Genomic DNA, 14,604 nt, shown 5'->3' on the forward strand with positions numbered 1-14,604 from the left:
TAGTAAATGTCTATATATCTTAGCTATGTTAAGGATAATCAGGACAGGGATCCCTGGGTGGCGCAGCGGTTTGGCTCCTGCCTTTGGCCCAGGGCGCGATCCTGGAGACCCGGGATCGAATCCCACGTCAGGCTCCCGGTGCATGGAGCCTGCTTCTCCCTCTGCCTGTGTCTCTGCCTCTCTCTCTCTCTCTCTCTGTATGACTACATAAATAAATAATAAAAAAAAAAAAAATTTAAAAAAAAAAAAAAAGGATAATCAGGACAAGTCAGGATAATAAGTTTAAGAAGGCAAAATAAATTATACACTTACCAATAATTAAAGGAAATATGTCTCAAAAAAAGGAGAGAATAATAATGGATAGAAATCCAAATGCTTGGGCAGCCCTGGTGGCTCAGTGGTTTAGCACCGCCTTCAGCCCAGGGTGTGATCCTGGACACCCGGGATCAAGCCCCAAGTCAGGCTCCCTGCATGGAGCCTGCCTCTCCCTCTGCCTGCGTCTCTGCCTCTATCTCTCTCTCTGTGTCTCTTGTGAATAAATAAATAAAATCTTTAAAAAAAGAAATCCAAATGCTGAGGTGTGTATTTTAAAGATTATTTATTTATTTATTTATTTGAGGGTGGGGGAGGGACAAAGGAAGAGAATCTTCAAGCAGACTCCTGTCTGAGAGCAGAGCCCTACTTGGGCTCAATCCCACCACCGAGGAAATCATGACCTGAGCCAAAACCAAGAGTTGGATGTTTAACCAACTGAGTCACCCCCAGGCACCCCTGAGATGTGTATTTTAAAAATCTAAGTCAAGTACAAAGATATAAGTAGAACATGTAGTAGTTGGATTATATTCACAATAAATTAGATATATTGGATTATCGTATCTTCTTCTAAATACCATCACTTAAAAGAAATGAGAAAATTTGAAAAATGTTTAGGGAGAAGTGCCAGAAGACATTAAGGATTAGAAAGAGGGCCTCTGAGGAATAATATTTTGAAAGACCTATCACAGAAAAATAAAGACTCTTATTAATCTATGTAGCCTTAATTTTGTGGATAGTGAAAAGTTACAACTGTAATGGAGCAAGTGTAAGAAAAGAGTCTTGTGTTGCAGAGTAGAAAGTTCTGAGAGAGATCATCATCAAAAATCAGACCTGACTGTCAAGGGCAATTATGTAATTGCCAGAGTATGTAAAGATGGAATTCTCATTTGGTTAATGTACATCAGGTCTTGCCTAAAGGCAATGGAATAAACTGAATAGCATAGAAGGTATCTTGTACTTTTATAATGGGTAACAAAACAGTGATTAGTTCAAGAAATCAGTTCCAGTATTAATTACATAACTTAAATAGCCATATGTTATAAGAGTACGTAAAATTTACTATATGAAGGGCTGGAAATGATATATGGAAAAGAAGTCGTTGAACTGGAGGTCTTTGCTCATTATTCAGGATCTGAACTAATTAGAAACCTTACATTAATATAATAATATGATTTCAGTTAAGAATGCACCACTGGTTTGAGAAAGTAATTTAATCATTCATTTGTATTCTCTAAATGATTTTCTTGAAAGATAATGGCTAACCTACTCCTTTCAAGGTATTCCCATTAGAATTCCAAGAGTTCCTTAATATAATCTACAGCTTCCAGGTTGAGAATCCACCAAAGTCACAAAAACTTAATGAAGGTGAGAAACAAGTTCAGTGTGTCTATGACAGGCCACAAGACCCGGGAACTCAAGGACAGACAAGTCATAAGGAAAGATAACAAAAGATACAAACCTTCCAAAAGGCTTGTTAAACTTATTTTCTGAAAATAAGTTTGACAAAACATATGGTCCTGGAGAAAAATTTTTTACTTTTTTTTTACTTCATTGATCTAAAATCATAAAATTATGATTCAGAAGAAATACTTTGTGTATATTAAGTAATTTGAAGTTATGACTTATGCAGCATTCCAGTGACACTCAAACTACTGTGATAGGAATTATGGGATGTAAAAACATGGATATAATGAATAATTTTAGAATATGTATGGTCCTAATACTACATAATTTGTTAGCAACCATGCCATTTATCGAGCATTCAGTAATTCTATTAACTACCCTTCAGTTCTTGCTGATGACACTTCTCTAAATCTACAGAGTGAAATCAATAAACAGAAGTGCCTACATAGTGGAGTATTATTAATGTTGGGACACATAATAAATTCCCAGAGCTATCCTCCCTAAAATGTTTCTAGTGGAGCAGATACTGAGTTTCAGAAAGTACTTCTATAATAGACTAATCTTTCTCAAGGCAAATACTACAAACTATTTTGTCTATCAATTTAATAACAACTGTAATTCAAAAAGATGCAAGACCTCGGCCACTTACTTAAAAGGGAAAAGATAAGCTAAAACCTCAGAGGATGGAGTCTTTAACTTACAACATACTGCCTCTTGCAAATTTCCTTTATGCTTGTTTTATTTGTATCAAGTTCACAAATAGGCTATAAACAATGAACACAAATCTTTTAGAATGATATGGGTCGCATTGTGCTTATGTTCTGGTAGAAAATAGCAAAAAGAAGATAAATCTCAACCAGGGTCTTGATTCATCTTATAAAACCTAAAACCCTTATTATCTTTTTCATTATTTTCCTTCTCTTTCCCTCTTCTTCCTTTATTCTTTCTATCAGAAAAGAGCACTTAAGTATACCATTATATGCACTAGCCCAATGGGAAACAGTATATCTGTGGCTCCCCATAGACAAATCCTAAAATGCTGGCTTTAAAACTTAAAGAAAAACCATTTCTCAAAAATATTATCAAAATACAAATTGCACTATCTTGGCTCTTTAAATTTATGTTTTCAACTTTATTTTTATAGCTTTGTTGAGGTATAAATGAAAACTGCACATATTTAAAGTCTACTACTCGATGAATTTTGACATATGTATATATACATAAAAACATCACCCCAAAGTTTTGTAGATAATACAAAGATAATAAACATTTCCATCACCCCAAAATTTTGTAACCCGTAACATTTCACTTCCACTGCCCACCACCATCCCAGGTAAATATAGATTTGCTTCTGTTATAAGGTTTAGTTTGCATTTTCTAAACAATTATATAAATGGATCATACTCTGTCCTCTTTTTTTGCCTGGTTTCTTTCACTAAGCATAATTCTTTCCAGCCATGTTGTTTTACATGTATCAATACTGTCAATAGCTTGTTCTTTTATATTGCTTAGTAAGTAGTATTCTGCATGGATATATCACAATTTGATTATCCTTTCACCTGTACATAGGTATTTGAGTTGTTTCTAGTTTGAGTCTTTTACAAAAAAGGAATCGATGAATATTCATGTACAAGTCTTTATATGGACATATATTTTCTTTTGTCTTGGGTAAATATCTAGGATTGGTATGGTGTGTTATAAAATAGGTATATGTTTAACTTTTTAAGAAAATATCAAAGCATTTTTACCATTTTACATTTGCAGTGAATGAATATTACTGTTAACATTGCTACCCATCCCTGCCAGCACTTGGTGTGTTCAGTCATTCTAATTTTAGCCATTACAATTAAGTGTATAGCGGTACTCCATTGTGTTTTTATTTACATTTCCCTAATTAATAATAATGATGAACATCTCTTTTGGACTTGTATGACATTCATATAAATTCTTTTTTTTATTTTGTGCTTATTTCTAAAATTTTATTTATAGTAAAATTCACTGTTTTGGTAGTTCATTCTAACTAATTCCCAGAGTCATATAACTGCTGAATCTTATGACCAAGAGACAGAATAATTCCATCACCTTATGAACTCCCTCATGCTACCTCTTTGTAATCAAACCCTCCTACTACCTGTAAGCCCTGGAAATCAATGGACTGATCTCTGCCCTTATAGTCTTGCTTTTTCCAAAGTGTCATTTAAGCAGAATCTAAATACAGCCTATGAATTTAGCTTCTTTCACTTAACATGATGCATGTGAAATTTACATTGTTGTGTGTATCAATAGTTCATTCCTTTTTATAGTTGAAAATATTTCATTTTGAAGATATAACAAATTTTGTTTACCTACCCCCCAGGCAAAGAACATTTATGTTGTTTCCAGCTTTTGGCAATTATGACCAAAGCAACTGAATACAGTTATATATAAGTTTTTGGCAAACAAACACTTTCATTTCTCTTGGGTAATTACCCAGGAGTAAGATGGCTAGGTTTATGGTTAGAGTAGTTTAACTTCATAAGAAAGGACCAAAATACTTAAAAATTGATTGTATCATTTTGCATTTACACCAGCAATGCAATATTTCAATTGCTCTATATACTTGGCATTAAATAAAACTTTATTTTAGTGTTTCCAATAGGTGAGTCTTCGCACCTTAGTGTGGGTTTAATTTATATTCTCCTTTTGTTAAAGATTTTATTTATTTATTCATGAGAAACACAGATAGAGGCAGAGACATAAGCAGAGGGAGAAGCAGACTCCATGCAGGGAGCCTGATGCAGGATTCTATCCAACACCCCGGGATCACGTCCTGGGCCAAAGGCAGACACCCAACCACTGAGCCATCCGGGCATCCCTAATTTGTATTTTCCTAACAACTAATGATATTGATCATCTTTTCGTGTGCTTATTTGCCATCTATATATCTTCTTAGTTTATTTTGTTTTGCCAAAATATAAAGTTAATTAATAGAAGGATAGTCTTTTCAACAAATAGCACTAGCACATTTGGATATCAACATGTTAAAAAAAAAAAAAAAACTTCAACCTATACCTTGAGTCAAGTACAAAAAAGAATGACTCTTCTTTTCAAATGACATTATTAAAAGATAGCAAAGACAAGACAGACTAAGAGAAAATATTTTCAAAGAATATATGGTAAAGGACTTATATTCAGAATATTTAAAGGACTTTCAACACTTACAAATAAAAATATTTATATTAAAATTGGTCAAAAGATTTTAACATACACTTCACCAATGATGATAACATAATGACAAACCCATGAAAATACACCAAATATCATTATCTACTAGAAAAATGTAAATGAAAATCAAAATGGAATACCTATACAGACCTATTAAAATGGCTAAAATTAGAAAAACTGATTATGCCAAGTATTGATGTAGCTGTGGAGTGCATGAATACAGCTCTCAGACCTCTGCTGATGGGGAATATGAAATGATATAACTACTTTGGAAGACAGTTTGGTTAAGAGAAATGCAAGCATTTGTCTGTACACAGTCATGTGAATGAATGTTCATTGTAACTTTCCTTGTAGTATCACGTTTTTGAAAGCAACACACATGTCCATCATCAGGTGAATGAAACAACACAGTGTGTTTCCACTATTCCCAAGGAGGTACCAAAGTGTAAAACAGCCACTCTTTAAACTGCAGGCACACTACTTAAGAACTGAAATGAATATTCTGTACGGCCTAGGAATTACCCAACATTCTGTTTGTGAGACTAGATCACTTCCTGGTCACTTCCTGTCACATCATCTAAGTGACAAGTAAGAGACATATAAAGAGTCATTTCTTCTATATTATAAAAAGAAATAATAAGATTCAGCATTTTACCTATATATCTATATCCTTCTTCCCCATTTACTATGGGTCTCAGCCAAGTTGACTTAAGTCGTACATTATTACGCACATGGGCACCTTGAGGAGGATAGAGCGTAAATAACATTTCAATTGCATTGAACTTCTTGATGAGTTCAGAATATTTGTCACGGTCTTCTGTAAAAAACAAAAGAACATTAAAACATTTTTAAATTTTAGACATTTTTACAAAATGTCTACTGTGTTTATGTAAAGGATGCAAATTAAAGACTAATAATTTGAATGCTAATGGCTATGTTGACAATGTGGGTTTTCTTTAGCCAAAGGTACTTCATCAACAATCTTACTGTTTAGATAATTCCTAGCAAAAATTTAGAAGTAAGAGGTTTACAAATATCATCTTCAAACACTGTAAGTTTAAAGCAGTATTGTTAATAGGTATGGGAAAAAGTAAGGTAACCAATGAACAGCATTCATGTTATACATGTAACCATGTGTATTTTTTAATTAACATTAAATAATGAAATCAGATTAATCTGACAAAAATGTTGACTAAGTGTAGAGTTCCCTAAAGCAAAATGACTGAATTAATATTTCTAGGCTATGATGTATAAGAAAATATAATGATATGTATGCAAATACTTATATACCACTTACTGTATGCAAGGAATTGTTCCAAGTGCTTTTAAACATTAATACACTTCATTTTCATAAATATCTATAAAGCATATCTTATTATTATTTCCATTTTACATAAAGAATTTGAGGCCCAGAAAAATTAAATAACTTGCCTAAATCTTGCAGTCTGTAAATGATGTAATTAGGCTTTGGCTTATCTAAGGAAGCTCTTATTTGCAAACAAATGATTATCAACCAAACATAACCTGCATTAACTAGAAGATGAGAAAACTAGAATTCAAAAATAATTTGAACCGTAGAATGAAAATTCTTTGGTTATGGACCCTGGATCTCCTGCTGCAGCTTCAGTTTTTGTTTGATAAGCCAGTGCCTAAAACTCAGTAAGACAATCTCCTGAGCAATGAATTCAAAGTGACTCTACCTAGAAATATTTCAAAAGAAAAGAGAACTATCATATGATGCAAATCTTCATTTATAACCCTATTACATTTTCTTTCTTTCCTTCCTAATTTCCTTCTTTCTTCTTTCCTTTATTTTGTTAAATAGTATATTTTATGGTAAAGTAAGTATAAAGCAGTATGACATAATGCTTAAATGATTAAGAAAGCAGATCTGTTGGTGGGCTGTGTGCCAGGTATCAATCCATTACCTCACTCCCAATCCACCTTTCACTGTCCTGTTTGTGAGACTAGATCACTTCCTGGTCATAAGGCACAATTTTAAGCATCTTCCATAAAGAGCAAAAAAGGGAACTAGATAATGAAGGGGCTCTTCCTGGATCTGGGTACTTCTCTCTGTTGGCTCTTACAGTGCACAGCAGCCAGCAGGGTAGGGCACTTTCTGGGAGGTGTCTTAGAATCACCTCCCACCATATGCACACACACTGGGAGCTTCCTACCAAGTTCCATGGTGCAACACCTTCCCATGAGTGGGTTCCCAGTAGGTTCCATAGTGTGACAGCTCCCTATGGACAGTTCCCCAAGAACTCCAGAAAGTGGCTTTCCCGTGAGTTCCCCTAGCTTGCTCTCTTAGTGAACTTCTCTGCCATTCACTGGGCCAGAGCTATGCCCTCTCCAAGACGTGGCTCCATGGAGGTGGGGGTGGGGTGGGGGTAGGTTCTTTAAAACTTGTTCTTTCCTTAGGTGCTCTGCCTCAGACCTAGGAATACCAGCCACTCTATATCTGATCTTCTCAAATTTTTAAAGTTATTTTTACCCCTTAGTAGCAGATCATAATTAATAATTCTTTACATTAATCTCTCCCTGCTCAAATTACTATGTAGTTTCTATTTCATAAGTGGACCCTAGCTGACATAGTCAGGCCTGGGCCCTAATATTCAAATCACTGTTAACAGGCTGTGAAATATTAGACAAATCAGTTTACCTTCAGGCGATTATACTGGCCCCATATAATTATTGTTAGGATGATCCTAAGCTTTAAGTGACATAAGACATATAAAGTATTTATATGGCACCATGTCTATATGTACTAGATTAATGTATTGTCAGTCTTCATCTAGTATTATTTCAATAGTAATAGAAACAATGAGAGTCAGAAAACAATAAATAATATGTAATTGCATCTTTCAATTATACACATCTTAAGTACTTTCCTGCCTCCTTTTAAAAGGGAAAATTCAAAATCATTCCCTTGTGACTAACAAACAAAATAAACAAAAACTCAGACATCCTCACATATGCTCGCATGTGTGAACAGATTACATATAGATTTTCTTTCAAGATTACACATAGATTTAGAATTATATAGGTGATATATATGCCAACGCCTGCCAACATCATCTGTCAACAGAAGAGAGGAAGCTGGAACTATAATAAAGCAATGCTGAGGAGTGAACTTGCTTTACTTTTCCACGCAGCCATGCTTCTTCAAGAAGTGGAGAGGTGAGCTCCTCAGGCAGGAGGAGACTTCCTGAGTTGTAAGGGAAGCTAGGAATGCAGCATCAATCAGAAATCACACAGCTAAATAAAATACCGCGCTGAAGTTTTCCATGATGGACAAGATAAGGAAACAAAATAGATCAGAGTTTCTCTCTTTGAAACCATAAAGACAATTAAAGTAGGAAAAACTAGCATAATTGCAGCTATTCAGGGTTAAAAGATAGAATTGCACTTAAGGTTTCTCCCATCCCTGACATTTATATCTTTCTAACTCCTTTAGTTTAAAAAAAAAAAAAGATATTTAGCAACTTTATTTGATAGGATTATGCTTATTAGTTTCCATAAAGCACTGTATTTTTCATAAAAACAAATGTTTCCATGTCAAGCAAAATAAAATGCCCTCACTAAAATCTCAACAGTGGTAAATGTGGAGCTGCCACTTTTTCTCACTGGTGTATCCTGATTGAAGACTAAACAGAAACACATGAAGTCGGGGAAATGTTGCACTTGTTAGGAAAATAAGACACAGTGCTAACTCTAACAGAGATGCACATCGAAGGTTCCTAGCTCAGAGTCCTGCTACCGTCACCGTTTGCCATTAGGTAACACAAATGGAGGCCTGGAGCTTATATGAACAAGGTATTATGATTTTTGAACAATTCTACTTTTCCTTCATAATATCAAAGTTGATTACAGGTGAGCATTTTTAATTTTGGAGAACATATAGCTTACAAAACATGCTCTCTTTATTTTTAATTACATATGTCATTCCAAGATAAAAATAGGAATGTAAATTTTGTTGCTGATATTGATAATTTTTTGTTATTTATGGAATATCTTCCTTCTAATGCACTGCTAAGCCGATATTGCCACATTGGATTCAGATGTTGTAATACTGTTCTCAGAACTCAGAACAAGAGCTCTTTCTTACCCCTTCCTCCCCAAGCCATATGTGTGTAGAAATTTGAAGATCTTCAGTGTATGTGTCCTAGGTCTGGTTCTGTTGGCAAAAGCCCTCACAAAATTTCCATAATTCTCTATTGTTCCCAGGTCACCAAGGGGTTAATTATCTTCATTAGACATAGCAGTGGTTGATAACAGAGGCTCTGGAGCTGCACTGCCTGGGTGTGAATCTGGACCTGCCATTTATGAGCTGTATGACTGAAGCAAGTTAGTTAACCTCTTTCCAGCTCAGTATTTTAGCAAAACTGTCTACATTATAGTGTTGTTATGAGGACTACATAGGTTGACATAAGTCTTGAGAACACCTAGTCTATATCCAGTATTATTTAAGCATTAGTTATTAGTTACTATAATTATGATGACTTCCATTAACAGATGCTGGTAGAGCCTTTATCCTATTTAGATAGCAGTTTCCTGTCTCTTCCTCCATCTTGCTGGCTCTTGGGTGGGTGGAAGAAAGGTCAGTTGTCTTGAAGCCATTGCCCTTTCTGGCCACTCTTACACTATTTTGGTTGTTTTAAGGCCCAGTGGTTCCTACTGGGTGTTGATCAGAATTTTTTATGAATTGGTCACTTGCGGGCTACTCATTGGTGTTATGGTGGTCTTCCTTGTTATTATTAGTGAAAACAATATTTTGTTAGATCTAAGACATTACAGATGTTGAGGGCCCCATCAATATACACACCACTAAGAAATATAAAGGACTAGAAATTTAACTATGGCCTACCATTGATTATAAGACGTAACTTAATTTCAGAAACATTAAAATGCAAAAGTATATATCTTAGAGTTAACCAAATGTGGTAAAGTCAAGATACCCAGTCAGCTAGTTGAGAACTCCACCTGGCTAACAAATAGGTATCTCAAAGTCTATGTGCTAAAACCTGTCCTGTGCCAAGGATTCTTGTCTCCGTAAAATAGCATCTAGCTAATGGTAGAATCTAGAAAAAAATATCACATATGTCAACACAAACACTTTAGTCTCCTAGTCCTCTTGGCCCTTCCAATCTTATCTCTAAATAGCAGACATAATAATATTTTTAAATGTACTTTTTATACATTTCCCTATTTAATGGTTTCCTGATGTTTTTAAAATAATGCCAGCTCTTTACGATGTCCTAAAAGACTTCTGAACATCCCGGCCTTGCCGCCTCCTCCATCTCTGACAATCTTGGATTTCTTTCAGTTTCATAAATACACCTTGCTTCCTCCTGTTTCAGAACCTTTGCACAAGATGTTCTTCCCTGCCTGGCATGTTCCCCTCTCCTTCCCTCCATTACCTTATAATTTCTATGCCTCCTTCATGTCTCTCCTGAGAGTGTCCTGTGACTATCACCAAACTAGATCAAGTCTCTACATTATGCATTCCCAGAGTTGTTGTCCTCTGCACTTTTCCTCATTTATGCTCCCTGAAGATTGTAATTATATTCTTTGTATTATTATTTGACTCAAATCTGTGTCCCTTACAAGACTTTGAGCTCCAGGCAAGCAAGGTCCATGACTGTTTGCTAGCCCACTCACTGTATCCCCTATCACCTAGGAGTGCCCAATACTCACAAAGGGTCAATAAAAGGCTTTTAAGTTATATAAATAAAATAGTAACTGATAGTATTTTGGGGAGTCTCATATGTCGATAGCAGTGTACTAATAAGCAGATTACATGCATTAGCTGATTTAATCCTAAAAGCAAACATATTTAACTTGCTGACAACCCTGTGAATTTCATATTATTATACTCAAATCTCAGGGAGATAGAGGAAGGTTGCAGGGCATTTTCATGGCCTCATAGCTTATAAATAATGAAGCGAGGATCTACTTTTAATAGTCTCACTTCAAAGCCTATCTTTTTAACAAGCATGCCACACTGTTTTAAATGTGAGGTTCTTGCTATTATGGAACTTTTAGTGGCTTCATGAGTTGCTAGTCACCTGGTGGCCTTTCCCCTGGTGGCCTCTCCTTTCTTCCCATCTTTTTAAGCCATCAGCTACCCCAGCATAGTCTGCTAGTCAGCACTGTGGCTTCTCTCACAGAGGCAGCAGCTCATAGCTCTTCCCAGGAAGTTTTCTGATGTTGGTCTTCTAAGAAGAACCTATTTTGTAGAGGATATTGATGATCTCTCAGGTCAACTCCAGTATTCTTCAAATGATTAAAACCCTCTTAGTTTGCTAAGGCTGTAAGCTAGCATAAAATCCCAGTGTGACTTCCTTAGCATCCTCCAGTATTCCCCTGCCTCTCAGACAAGTGAGGTTCCTTATGTTCAATGTTTATACTAGATGGTGAATTTTCAGAGAACCCCAAAATGTCTCTTTCCTTTTCCAAACAGGGCACTACATTATTGAGAGTTCGTTTCTTCCTTCTTGCAGAGCTTGAATCTGAATGCTTAAGGTAGTGGTTCCCAGAATTATACACAGTGATTTAAAAAAATTATAAATGGGATCTTATGGGAGTTTATTTGTGCTTGGCAAATATTCTGGCTTTGTGGTTATTTTAACATTATTTCATGGTTTTAAAAACATTATGTATTCATCATAGGAAACTTTGGAAATACAAAAAAGCATAAGGAATAATTATTACTTTCAGTATTTGCCAACTTTAATCCCATATGCTTAATTTTTATTCTCCTACAACCCCAAAGAAACCATAATAGGGCATAGGTAGTTAGTAGGACACTTGTTAGCAGATCACTCCTAGATCAAATAAATACTAAAATTTTTCTATTAAAAATAATAAGCTGAGCAGATAGTTTAAAAAAATAAAATATTAATAACTTTAAGTTGGTAAAAGATGAAAGATTTATGTTATCTGAAGAGAAACCAGAGTATAGTCCAGATGGCCCTCAACTAATGAATGGATAAAGAGGATGTGGGGTATATATATATATATAGATATATATTCATATATATATGAATATTACTATAGTAATATATATAGTATATATATAGGAATATTACTCAGCTATCAAAAGGAATGAAATCTTGCCATCTGCAACAACAACATGGATGGCGTTAGAGTGTATTATGCTAAGTATGCTAAGTGAAATAACCCAGTCAGAGAAAGACAAATACCATATGATCTCATTCATATGTGAAATTTAAGAAACAAAACAGATGAACATATGGGAAGGTGGAAAAGAAAAAAAAGAGAAAGGAAAATAAGCCATATGAGACTCAGGATAGAGAACAAACTGAGGGTGGATGAAAGTGTGTGTGGGATAGGCTAGATGGGTGACAGGTATTAAAGAGGGCACTTGTGATGAGCACTGGGTGTTGTATGTCAGTGATGAATCGCTGAAATCTATTCCTGAAACCAATATTGTCATTGTATGTTAAATACCTAAAATTTAAATTAAAAAAAATAATAAAAATTAAAGATCCCAGAGAGATAAAAAATATTTTAATTGGGAAATAGACTTAAAGTCAGCTTTACATTAGAAGTCAGAATGAGGGCAGTCCCGGTGGCACAGTGGTTTACCACCGCCTGTAGCCTGGGGTGTGATCCTGGAGACCTGAGATCGATTACCACGTTGGGCTCCCTGCATGGAGCCTGCTTCTCCCTCTGCCTGTGTCTCTGCCTCTCTCTCTCTCTCTCTCTCTGTGTGTGTGTCTCTCATGAATAAATACATAAAATCTTTAAAAAAATTTAAAAGATTAGAAAAAAAAGAAGAGGAAGAAGTCAGAATGAGGGATACCTGGGTGGCTCAGCAGTTGAGAGCCTGCCTTCAGCTCAGGGCATGATCCCGGAGACCCCGGATCAAGTCCCATATCAGATTTCTTGCATGGGACTTGCTTCTCCTGCCTCTCTCTCTCTGTCTTTCTCTGTGTCTCTCATGAATAAGTAAATAAAATCTTAAAACAAAAAGAATAATGATACAAACATAGCGATTTGAAAGGTATATGCCCCAATGTTTATAGGAGCAATGTCCACAAGAGCCAAATATAGAAAGACCTTTAATGTCCAGCGACAGATTAATGGATAAAGAAGATGTGGTATATGCAATGGAATATTATTCTGCCATCAAAAGGAATGAAATCTTGCCATTTGCAATGACGTGGATGGAACTAGAGGGTATTATGCTAAGTGAAATAAGTCAGTGAAGGACAAAGACTATGTAATTTCACTCATATATGGAATTTAAGAAACAAAACAGATGAATTTATGTGAAGGGAAGGAAAAATAAGTTGAAAACAGAGAAAGAGGCAAACCATAAGAGATTCTAACTACAGGAAACAAACTGAAGGTTGCTGGAGGGGATGTGGGTGGGGAGTTAAGGCAATTGTGCGATGGGATTAAAGGAGGTCAGTTTAAGTAATGAGCACTGGGTGTTATACCCAATTGATGAATCACTAAATTCTACCTCTGAAACTAAAAATATGGTATATGTTAATTAAAATGAATTGAATTAAAAAAATTGTTTTTGAATTTTGAAAAATTTTTAAAAAGAAGTAAGAATGATAAAAATAAAGGCAACCTATTTTCATAATTGTCCCTTTCTGGAATCATTATTAAAGGGTATTTTAACACTAAAAATGAAAGAGCAACATGATTTCAGATGAAAGAACAATATTTACTTTGAATGATGAGAACCTTCAGCTTCTAGGATTTTTGAAAATGTCAGTTTCTTCCTAATGGGCCTGTCCTCAACACAAATCCCAGCACAGACTCAATACTTAAATAGAGCATGTGTGTAAATCATTAAATTCAAGACAAGTCTTAAGTGTATCAGGGAGAGTTAGGAGGCTAACAAAGCTTCACTAGTGACCCTCAGTTATTAAACCAGAAAGGTGGACCTTGTTAAGAAGTTGATTATTAAGAAGTATTTACAACTATGGGTAGAAGTAGCCAGTCCTTTACCTTTGCCCAGTAACTGCACTACTATGTAACTCAATTTATCACTAAGGTAAAAATATACTTTAAAACCTTCCTACAAACACGAAGTTCACAAGCCTAAAGCAGTGGTGATGATGGAGATTTTCTTCCATTGTGAGCATTATTCACTCATTAAAATGCTAATTTATCTCTCATGTGCCACTGACCAGTCATAGGAGGTTTCAGTATGGGGTTATCAAATATGAATTTAAACTGGTGGTGGAATCATCTACAACCCACTCATTTTAAGTGACAAATTTCTAAATATTGTCCATTTAATATCTTGTCACTGCCACAGGACTTATGATGCTTTCATTTCCTTTTATTTGAAATAAGTGAATGTTATAATTTTCTGTCATGCCATTTTTATATAAACTTTTCTATTTATTAGTAAATTTAAGAGAAGGATACCAGTTTATCAGCATAAAAATTATTTATGTCATCAATGCCCCTTATTCAAATCTAAAGCATCTACATTCTTAAATTAATAAAACTTTCTTAAATTTAATTTCTTTTAAGAAATACAAGATCTTAACGATAATTAACAAAGGAGCAAAATATTCAAAAGCAAAAGGCGAATGGTTGAAGGCAGTTACACTATGCCATTGGATGATTTAACCAGTAAAAATAAATGCAAGAACTGTTGATCTTTCACATCATAGTTAAATACTGTTA

The 14,604-nt window shown here is 35.0% G+C and overlaps 1 protein-coding gene across 1 annotated transcript in view; it reads right to left on the reverse strand.

Annotated features, from left to right (window-relative positions):
* The window catches only part of IQCM (IQ motif containing M), a gene marked incomplete at its 5' end in the record, with an annotated part of 337,033 nt that overhangs the window by 57,805 nt on the left and 264,624 nt on the right, over positions 1–14,604 (reverse strand). The window contains one exon of the mRNA XM_072722489.1: positions 5,579–5,740. Coding sequence (XP_072578590.1) covers positions 5,579–5,740 — 162 coding nt within the window. The remainder of the gene's footprint in view (positions 1–5,578; positions 5,741–14,604) is intronic.

This window comes from Vulpes vulpes, chromosome 10, assembly GCF_048418805.1.
Source record: "Vulpes vulpes isolate BD-2025 chromosome 10, VulVul3, whole genome shotgun sequence".
In the NCBI taxonomy this organism is placed as follows: Eukaryota; Metazoa; Chordata; class Mammalia; order Carnivora; family Canidae; genus Vulpes; species Vulpes vulpes.